This window comes from Nematolebias whitei, chromosome 1 (genome assembly GCF_014905685.2).
Source record: "Nematolebias whitei isolate Nwh7 chromosome 1, NemWhi1, whole genome shotgun sequence".
Lineage (NCBI taxonomy): Eukaryota > Metazoa > Chordata > Actinopteri > Cyprinodontiformes > Rivulidae > Nematolebias > Nematolebias whitei.
In genome coordinates, this window is record NC_056498.1 from 10,969,556 (window position 1) to 10,980,783 (window position 11,228).

At 45.7% G+C, this 11,228-nt stretch overlaps 1 protein-coding gene across 1 annotated transcript in view; it reads right to left on the reverse strand.

The window, feature by feature from the left end:
- The window catches only part of LOC119415267 (ependymin), a 10,250-nt gene extending 3,457 nt beyond the window's left edge, over positions 1-6,793 (reverse strand). The window contains exons 1-5 of the mRNA XM_037682445.1: positions 6,693-6,793; positions 6,557-6,591; positions 6,335-6,469; positions 6,064-6,256; positions 5,820-5,907 (exon numbers count right to left, since the gene is read on the reverse strand). Of these exons, the coding sequence (XP_037538373.1) occupies positions 5,820-5,907; positions 6,064-6,256; positions 6,335-6,469; positions 6,557-6,591; positions 6,693-6,759 (518 nt within the window). The 5' untranslated portion in view covers positions 6,760-6,793. The remainder of the gene's footprint in view (positions 1-5,819; positions 5,908-6,063; positions 6,257-6,334; positions 6,470-6,556; positions 6,592-6,692) is intronic.
- Between the last annotated feature and the right edge of the window lie 4,435 nt (positions 6,794-11,228).

Genomic DNA, 11,228 nt, shown 5'->3' on the forward strand with positions numbered 1-11,228 from the left:
GTGTCAGCAAATGACCAATCGGCGACCTCAATTTGTCCCGAAGGTAAACGCCCCTTGTCTATGAAGCTGCTCTGCAGCTGCTCGGGGTGTAGGCTGGAGTATGAAGTCTGAACCCTCTGCGTACAGTACACGCGTACGTACCCGTGAACGGACGTATGTGGCAGTATCCCCCAGTATGCTCCTGCGTACGCCCGTTCACGCCTACGTACATGTGTACTGTATGCAGAGGGTTCAGACTTCATACTCAGAATCAGAATCAGAATAAACTTTATTGGCATTGCACCGAGATACAACGCAAATATGTACGTACAGTCATCCGAAGATGGGCGGAGTGCACGAAGCTGCGGCTAAAATAATCAGCGCGGCCTTCTTATTCTTATTCAGAATAATATTTTGCTTAGATAAGAAAAGGAAAGAAAACATGAGGAGAGACGGTATAAAAAAAAGATTTCTCACACCGTGTCCTAGACAGGGCACAATTTGAGGCATCAAAAAACCTACCACAGCAAAGCAACATAAACAGACATTATACATTTACATATAGGAGGTGAAAACATTGAATTTTTAAGGGAAAGTCGTAGCATAGTCCAGAGCCCCCCCTCAGCCATTGTCCAGATAAGAGGTGACATTCATCTTCAGCTCAGTTGAGGTTCTGTCACATGTCCACGGCCTTGGGGAAGGGAGGGGTGAGGAAACAGTCAAAGCATCTTTGTTGTTTTCCAAACATTCCAGGAGGAGTTGAGATAAGTCCGGCATCAAGGCCACAGTTTGGGTCAGGCAGAACTCGTGAATTGTTGTTTCTGCCTTTAAAGTCTTGCTGGTACATATTCTCTGATGGAAACTCCAAAACAGCGGAATTGATCCTTTACTCCAAAAGTCGAGCTCACAGCTTTCTCCAAGATTATTCCACCATTCATGAGTGCTGCCAGGGAGAACACAGTCCTGATACAGCTGCTCCAATTCCCTGTCACAGCTCCACATTCAGTCCGAGCACTGTCAAGCTTCAACACCTCCACACGGATTTGTAGACAACCAGATTTCACCAACCCAAACAGTAGAATCTAGTTGTCATCATGAATCCAATTTGTTCCTTAAAGAGGTCAGAGGGGTCCTCCTTTCCCTGACTCCTGTGGGGAGAAGTTGATCGATTTTGTTGAGAGACCAGCTGATCCTTCCAAATAAGAGTAAGCAGGGGAAAAAAAGAGAGGCTTTTTTAAGGGTTCACAGGACAAAAGAGCACAGCAGGGAAGCGGGTGGGGTGGGTGGGTGGGGGAACACTTCTGGTTTCACCGTAGAGTAGCAAGAAAAAAAGCTTACAGCTCCATCCGTCCGTTCACGCATACGTACGCGTGTACTGTACGCAGAGGGTTCAGACTTCATACTCCAGCTTACAACCCGAGCAGCTGCAGAGCAGCTTCATAGACAAGGGGCGTTTACCTTTGGGACAAATTGAGGTCGCTGATTGGTCATTTGCTGACACGCCTACTGGATTGATTGACAGGTCGGGGAAAAACAACGAGTGCTAGCAGCCGCAGCCGCAGCTGCAGTGGTGTTCTGTGTTTATATGTTGTTAATAAAAAGATCTAAAAAAATTTTTAAAAAACAGGGAGTGCTGGCTCTGCAGCCCACACATCAGACCAGCCATCAGGAAATCTCCAGACCCTCCCGCAGCCACGCTGGACCTGAGTTTAATTCGCTCGTGACAAATTATTTCATTTCTCACCATTTCAGTCATGGAGTCAACAGAGGAGGAAAAGATCACTTGCCTCTTGGCAAGAAAACAAAAGAAAAGGCCAGATCAGGGATGAAGAAGGGGAATTTAATACATTGGTGTCTCATACAAAACAGTCCGTCGCTGGGCAGTTTATTGTGCGACACCACGTACACGTACGCGGTCGTAAAAATTGAGCTTTGCACGGACATGCCCTGGGGGGTACGCTCGTACCTCCGCATACGTACGTGCATACCTCTGCGTATGGACGTATGCGGGAGTATACTGGGGGCTTTAAGATTAGGCTTAAGACTTTCCTTTTGGATAAATCCTGTAGTTAGGTTTGGCTTAGGTTTCTTGAGCTATCCCTAATTCTTTGCAGAACCAGGCTCAAGACGAGCGGCCATCTGTTTCGACCTCCTGGAGTTTGAAAGGACAGGAAGAAGAAACAAATTTATTATTTTTTTTTTTCCATTTACCCTTTATTTATCCAGGTAGTCTCATTGAGCCACAAGAACTCATTTTCAAGAGAGACCTATTTAGGGAGCAGATGGTGGGGGTTAAGGGCCTTGCTCAGGGGCCCAGAGTGGGGCAAATGAGGGTGGAGGCAGGTGTGTGTGTTTCACCTTTTCCACCCACATTTTGATGTTGACGGTACTGGGAGGTGAACCTGCGACTTTCCGATCACAAGCCCATCTTCTAACCTCTGCGCCACCACTCCCCAAATGAACACAGAATGGCAATTCCAGGTGTACCCCCAATTGGAAGAAAGACACAAAACACATGTTAAGGATAGAAATAATTACAAATACAAACAGGTAGAGTAGAGTAAGTAAAGACAGCAGCAGAGTGAGGAAATGTGATCAGTTTGTCCTCCAGCAGTCTAAGCCTATAGCAGCATAACTAAGGGTTAGTGGTTCTCCAAACTGCTGAACTGTAGCACAAATGTAGTTTTTAACACTCTTCTTCTGCATTTGGAATTAGTTCCTGTTTCACAATTCATCTAAGAATTTAACATGTCAGAAGTTTTTCAAAAGGAGGACCTAGTATATAAACTAGATCCATTTTTAGTTTTGGATTGGAAAGACACCATTGTTTTCATGACTATAACCCCTGTTTATTCCATCAGTACTGTTTTCAGAGACAACAAAACAAAAACATATTATGTTAAGCCATGCCACTCGGTCTGTCACGTTCGGCCGTCAGGTGTGTTTGAACCCACGTGCAGGAGGATGACGAGGACGCTCGAGGAATAATAAGCAATATTTATTAAACAAAACAAAATCGAAACGCTGGCAGGGCAGCTACTCACAGATTAATCGGGCGGACGGAACGGAATGAACACAACACCATAGAAGGACAATCCGGAGACAAAGACAAGACAGAAGAGAGCTGAATATATACACACACTGATTAGGACAATGACAGACACCTGAGGTGATTAACATGAGACACAGGTGAGACAGGGGCTGAACACAAGGAGGGAAAACCCAGAGAGCTGAATCAGGAAACATGAGGAAACAGACATAGACAGGACAAAAACCCAGAAACCCTACACGGTCTAAGTAAAAACATTAGCAATCTGTCTCTGAGATGACTGGTGTGGATATGGTGTGCTGTATGTACACTAATGATGGCCAAGATGGCTGCACTCAGCCAGGCTGCAGCTTCTCAGTCTACTGGTGAAAACCCAGTTATTCTCTGTTTTGAAATTGGGTCCGAGCTCGACTTCATTCACTCTAAGCATGTGAATTATAGTTGAACCGAACTTATTGGAATAAGAGAAGGTTTAATTTCGTATACAGCAGCAATTGATAACAATCTAAAAACTATGCTTGGCAGATTGCAACTTCTAGAGACATCAGTGTGGAGACAGTATTGCTCCAAGGGGAGAAGGAAGTGCTGCGCTTGGGGGGAAAAGAGGGGGAGATGGGCTGGCGTGCAAGCAAGACTGAAGACTAATTCTAACAGAACGCCAATCTCATCTCTTTTCCTGGCCAATGTCCATTCCTATGAGAACAAGCTGGATCTGCTGCGACTGAGAGCGAGTGCCTTAGATGAGATGAGGAACTGTGTTGTACTCTGTCTCATGGAAACATGGCTTAATAGCAACATGTCAGAATCAGCGTTCCAGCTGGATGACAGAATTTTTTTTTTCGGGCGGATCGCTGCAGCGAGCTATTGGGGAAGACACGGGGTGGTGGTCTATGCATCTATGTAAACAAAGGTTGGTCCACAAACTGTGTCCTGATAAAGAACTCATGCTCCGAGGCTTTAGAACAACTGACTGTGAAATGTTGACCACATTATTTACCTTTGGACTTGATGGCGGTGTATATCATTGTTGTCTATATAGCTCTGGATGCTAATGTTAAAGACGCTATGCGGGAACTGCATAATAACATCAGCTCGCTTCAAAACAAGCATCCGGCAGGTTTTTACGTGGTGGCTGGTGATTTTAATCATGTAAACCTGAAAGACACTCTGCCAAGATTTTATCAGCATGTCACCATGCCAACACAGGGAAACAACACACTAGACTGTGTTTATACCAACATACGCCACGCAAATAAAGCCATACCCCGTCCCCACCTCGGCCTCTCTGACCACATCTCAATCTTTATGGCCCCTGTCTACCTCCCCCCACTGAGACATTCCAGACACACACAGAGGACCATCATCGTGTGGCCCAGTGACAGTGACTCTGTACTACAGGACTGTTTTGCATGTACAGACCGGCAGATTTTCATGGAGGCTGCTGTAAATGAGGAAGAACTGGATCTAGAGGAATACACATCTACTGTCCTTGGATACATCAGCATGTGTGCTCAAGATGTCACAACCACCAGGACTGTGAAGTGCTACCCGAACCAGAAACCCTGGCTGAACGTAGAGGTCTGTACCCTGCTGAAAGCCAGGTACACTGCCTTCAGGTCTGATGACTCACGGGAATTGGGGAGGGCAAGGAAAGAGCTGGCTGCTGGTATTAAAAGGGCCAAAGCCAGATACACACAGAAGATCCAAGGGCATTTCTCCTCACAGGACACACAGAGCATGCGGAAGGGCGTTAAATGCATCACAGACTATAAAAGCAGAGATGCAGAATGCCCTAGGGACCCATCACTGCCTGATGCTCTTAACGGGTTCTATGTCTGCTTTGAAGACCCAAATAGACCACCCAGCACCAGACTCACCTCACTACCGAAATAAGAGTCCCTCAGCATGACCTCAGGCGAAGAAAGGAGTACCTTCAGGAGGATTAATCCTCAAAAGCCACTGGCCCAGACAAAATCCCAGGGAGGGTGCTAAGAGACTGTGCCGATCAGCTCTGTGAAGTGCTAGCTGATATCTTTAACTCCTCCCTCACCCTGACAACAGTTCCCACCTGCCTAAAGACTGCCACTATCATCCCAGTTTCTAAGAGCTCTGCAGTGACTGGTCTGAATGACTATCGGCTAGTAGTCCTCACCCCGATAGTTGCTCAATGCTGCAGAGAAGTCTATTGGAGTCGGTCTCCCCACTATCACAGACATCTACACCTCCAGTTGCAGAAAGAGGGCCACCTGCATCATGAAGGACTCCACTCACCCAGCACACACACTTTTTGCCCCGCTCCCCTCAGGAAGGAGGCTATGGAGCATTAAGTGTAGAACCACTAGTCTGAGGAACAGCTTCTACCCTGAAGCTGTTAGACTCATGAATCTCTAACAAAGAAAATCATTGTAAAAAAATCACTGTAATACCACTTTAACTGGTGATATGTGACTTATCTGTGCTGCTGATTATCTATGCTGCAGACCTCTGATCATCCGTGCTGCTGATCTCTTGCCTTTACGTTGCTGTATTCATGTTCAGACTGCTGTTTTAATTATTTACATTATTAGTGTTTAGTGTACATCTTAGATGTTTGGCCTTCATTTAGAGTTTATCAATGTACATCTTAGGTCCTTATGTATTGTTTCTTTTTATACATTATGTTTGTGCTATTTTTGGATGTTGAGTACACAATTTCGTTCCATCTCATATACAACATGTGATGCGAATGACAATAAAGAACCTTGATTGAACATGTACAGTGTAATGGTGTATTCTAAAAGGCATGACTGACCTGGTCACCACCCAGTCACTCTTTGGGGTATAAAACAGTGAGCTGATGGGGATACAGCCAAACTCAGTGACGGTGCTCAAGTACTTTGCTGAAAAAACAGAAGCAGATCACATGTCAGAGGACTTCACAGCTGGTCAAACTTGCTCCACAAGTGCAGCTATTGTGTAACAATCAAGCAAAGTCATGTTCGACATCACACCACGTGATTTGATTATTTTTATTCTTTCACTTCCTTCTCCCATACCTGTTCTGTTCCTCATGTGCAGCTCTCCAGCCCAAGTGTTGACCAAGACCCCCTGTCCAGGGCCAGAGGAGCTTCCCACTACAGCTTGACCTAGAAAAGTTGAGTTCCTTGGGATCCTCAGAGGATGGAAGTGTGTATCCAGATGTTTTTTGCTGCACGAGTGGTTCCTGTAGTTCAAATTGTACATGATGCCCTGTGATGAACGACAAAGTTAGGATCAGCAGTAGCACAAATACCTTTAACTTAAAAGTCACTTCTTTGCTGAAATTACATGTCTGTAGAGCAGGAGGGCGTCAAAGTGGAAGGTTTTATTGTTGTACTTTCCAACCTCTCGTAGGCGAATGCGCTCTCCCAGTGCATCATAGGTGTACTTGGCGTATGCCGACAGCTTCCCACTTTGGGAGGCCTTAAAACATAAACATGTAGGTTTTCCTTAAGTTTATTTTACTTCATAACACAACATTTAAAAGCTCTGAAATGAGCTGAACCTTACCACAGTGAGAGCACCAGTCATCAGAGGCGGGGAGGCTGTCGGGATGAATGAGTTTATATAAACAGAGCTTTGGTATTTCTGTGATGCTTCAGAAGAAAACCTACACGATAAATGTCTTTAATGTGTGTGTACTTACAGCATGGATGAGGTCTTTGAGCCAAGCAGCCCACTGCCAAACACACAAGCAGGACGAGAGCTCTCATGTTGTCTGGCAGCAGGTTCACTGTCCTGTTGGGCTGTGACAGATTATCGACTGCTCACTTCCTTTTTATCACGCCGGGGAGTTCTTTCACTGCCGCATGTTTCTGATTCTTCAAAGGTTTACGTGGCAGCCCTAACAGAGAATAATCACGAGAATTAGTGAGCATGTTTGTGTGCAGGTGTTTCAGTTGGTAGACTCTCACACACAGATATCAGGTAAATCATGTAATCCCTGTATAGTTTAAATCAGGGACATAATCCTAACAAGAATCTTTTTAGCTTTCTCCCTCTCCTTAGTGGTGAGATCGTATTTCATTTCGACTGGTGACACAAGCACAAACACATCATTACTCAACCTCTGAGCAGCAGGATCTGAATCCAACCAGAAACTTTCACTCCACTTTCCTCCCTATCGTGGAGCGAAAAGGGAGGATCGGAAATAACCTCCCTTCATGCTTAAATGTTGTGACCATAACTTGAAAAATAAATTAGGCGCCAACCTCCATTTTGATGTGGCAACATATAGGTGTAAGATATTTTCCTTAAAAATATTGAGTTGCTATGTCAAAATCCAACATAGCTGCCACCATACATGTATATTGTGAGCTGGATAGCTTAAACAACAAGTAAAGTACTGACTTCCATTTCGGTGTGTGGAAACATCTAGGCGTAAAAATGTTCCTTTTAAAAACTGAGTTTGAGGAAACTACATTTAAGCATTAGGAACCTAGAAAGGATAGTTCCTTCAAATGATTGGGGTGACCGAACATTGACCTTTGGTGGCTAAGGCCATCACTGGTCACCCTCTGGCTCTGCCATTGTGCCTACACAGTGTAACTCCTACCTACTTACAGCAATATATTGACATGTTCTGTGTTGTGTAACATCCCAGTGCAGGCAAACATGGGAGACTCAAAGGTAAAATAAATAATTTCTATTTATTAAACAAAACTAAAGCTGACAGGGCAGCAAAACTTACGTGGAACGATGGAACAATGGAACAATGGAGGAACAAAAACATGACAGGCCATGGGAAGCACAATACATGGACAAGGATGAAACACAGATATATTAACTTTAAAGGGAGATTATAAAGACAATATGACCAACACCTGGCGTGATTAGCATTAGAGACATGTGAGACAAGAGCTGACAACAAGGAAGAAAATACAGGAGTGCAGGAAACACAAGGATCTAACGAAACAATAGAACAAAAATGCACCACATACAGTGGTGGTTGAACGTTTGTGAAGCCTTTAGAATGTTCTATATATTGTTGGGAATAAAATAACCTTGGATGGTAAATGGTGGAAAATAACATTATATGGATTGGTGAATCTAAGGTTTAATTATGAATTATGGAAAGTTGGTACTCAGTTGGTACTCAGTTGGTCAGGATAGGAGACTGCGATGAAGTGAACATTCAACTTGTCTGCTGCTTCCTTAGATAGAGAACTTTACTAATTGGCTTTTCTATGTATGTGAATGTTTCTGTAAAGTGCCCTGAGACAACTTTGTTGTAAATTGGCATGAAATGACGCTTTGGCAGCTGTTCTGGCTATTGTGAGGCTGCCCGGTCTGTATGAAGGAATGTGCCGTGCTGTCAACACTCAGACTCAAATGCTGTATGAGCTGAGCCGTAAGCTGGATGCGATTCTTGCTGAGAACTGCAGGCTACTTGCAGCCCCTGAATCTCACTGGTGGGAAAGAATAGATCTCAGAGAAATTGTAAGCTCGGCTACGTGTAATTAACCACAAATTTGGCTGTGTGGAGTCACCATCGAGGTGTGCTTGTGAGACTGTAAAGGCAGATGGAAATGAACAGAGTTGGCCTGACTCAAAACGTTGGTTACGTACTGTAACCCCAGATTCTATGAATATAGGCGTAGCCCTTTAAGGCTGTCGCTGATGGGTTTATCCCGTTATGCAGAGCATAAGCACTGAAAAAATTTAGTCCACGCCCACCTGCTGTGTGGGCCCCACCCGGTCCGTATAAATTACGTTAAGAGCGGGAAATCGGCTCCCAAAATAGCTTTTTTCTTCAGCCATTTAGGAGCCAGTGAGGCCCGACGCTTAAAGGGCTACGCCTATATTCATAGAATCTGGGGTTACAGTACGTAACCAACGTTCTATTTCATATAGGCTTCGCCCTTTAAGGCTGTCGCTGATGGGTTAAGGGCGAAGCGGATGTGGTCCTCGCCTCACTGGGTCCATTCGAACACAGTAAGAAGCGGAAGCTTGCCCAAAAAACGTCTTGTCACTCAGCTCCCCGTGTGCATAACTACGCATCGCGTAATTATGTGCCATGCACAGACGCATGTTGAGTAACTATGCGTTCTGACAAGCATGAATGCCCCGGAAAACTTTCAACGGGAAGAAGAAGTTGAAAAGAGGGGGGGGGGGGCATGAACCAACTGGTTCATGGCTGAACAGTATAAACAGATTAATGTCCATGAATTGATTATTGATCAAATGAACTGATTGGTAACAATAGTCATGAACTGATTAGTGACAATAAAACCAAAATCACAGACACGACTTGTGACTGATAACAACATCTCACACTGTAATGCATGCAGACAGAAGTGAGCTTAAACAGAGTTCCATGAGAACAATAATATTCATTCTGTTAGAGCACTAAGGACAGAATGTGTCATGGAACGAGCCGTTACATCACGTAGGTAAAAGCGAATAAATGAGCAGGGTGTTGACCATGCAGCCGCAGTGCAAATGTCCTGCATTGACATACCATTATGCAGAGCAGTCGAAGATGCGATACCCCTGGTGGAGTGTGCTTAGAGGTTGACAGGAGGCCCTAAATCTGATGCTCTGTAGGCTTCAGAAAAGGCCTCACACAGCCAGTGTGACAAGCGCTGGATGGATAACGGCGACCTGCAGAAGCATCTCTATAATGCACAAACAATTGTTGAGTTTGAAACGCATTGCAGCTGTGCGCGTTATGTAACACGTCAACGCCCGCACCGGGCAGAGAAGATGAAAAGATGCTTCCTCTTCTGATCTGTGGGGGGGAAAAGACCCCTCCAACGATATCACTCTTGATTTAAAAGAGCTCGTGATGTTTTAGGCATAAAAGCTGGGTTGGTCTTAAATCAGCTGAGCTGCCCGTCAGCCTAAATTCTAAGGCATGACGAAGCAACAGAGAGGGCAGATAATTACTTATCCTCTTAGCGGGTGTTAAAACCAGCAGCAGGGTTGTTTAAAGAGACAAGAATTTAAATGAAACCTGATCCAGAGGCTCAATTGGAGCTTTGATCAGGGCTCGCAGGACCAGCGTTAAATCCCACTGTGGAGCAAGTGGACGTGAAGCAGGCCTGTGTCTCTGAACATCTTTTAGAAAAACGCTTCATCAGCGGGTGATTAAAAGCTGTTCTGTCTCCAAAAACTTCGTGGCAGGAATAGATGACTGCAACGTACGTTAAAGCGTACTGAAAACCAACTCCCTATCCATCAGCTGTTGTAGAAAAACAACACGCCGCCTAAAAGGCATGAGGTGGCCTCTAAACCTTCTCTGTACACCAGCGCTGAAAAGCCGTCCCCTTTGATGTGTACAGAACTGTGGTAGATGCAGCACGTGAATCTTGAATTGTGCACACTATCTCCTGAGGGAGACCCATCCTCTAAGTGGGACCGCTCAGCGGTCAGACCCACAGGTGTTGACCTATTTCTGGGTAACTCTTGGTCGCTCCTCCTGCCTGAAGGAGAGCATCCTCCCTCCACGACAGTTCCACGGCGACCCGACAACAGACGTTGCAGGCCTGGGAACCATGGTGCGTTCACACGCCGGGAGCCACCAGGAGAGCTGTCAATCCCTCCTCCTGAACTCGGTTCAGGAACCGTAAAAAACAGAGGAGGTGGGGGAAAAGAAACGCGTATAAAAGCGTTTTGGGCCACCGGCTGTGAGCAAATGCGTCCCCCCCCAGCGATGGGTCGTCTCGCGGGCTCAGGGAAAACCATAGTTGACACTGAGCGTTCTTCTCGCGTCGCAAACAGGTCCACAGCTGTTTTGCCAACTTCTGCTGCGTCTGAAAAACATCAGGTCTGGATGGAGGGTCCGGTCCACGTGACGTGGGCCGCCCCTGGACGTCACATCTGCCCCTCTGTTCAGAACACCGGATATGTAAACCGCTCTAATAAAGAGCAGGTTTTGATTAACCCAACACAGTAGCTTTCGCACAATGTGTAACATCTGGGCTGAACGCACACCCTTGATGGTTATGTACGCAGCAGTCATCATGTTGTCTGTGTGAATCAACACGTGTTGATTCTGTAGCACGGGAGCAAAGTGTTGAATCACATTCAGTACTGTGCGACACTCCAAAACATTGATGTGGGCTGATGTGTAGTGGGGCCACAGCGCCCCTACTGCTTGAGATAGGCATGTCCCCCCCCCCCCCCCCCCCCCCGACAGCAACGTGTCCGTGAAGACTGACCCGTGACGTGGGTCTGCTGA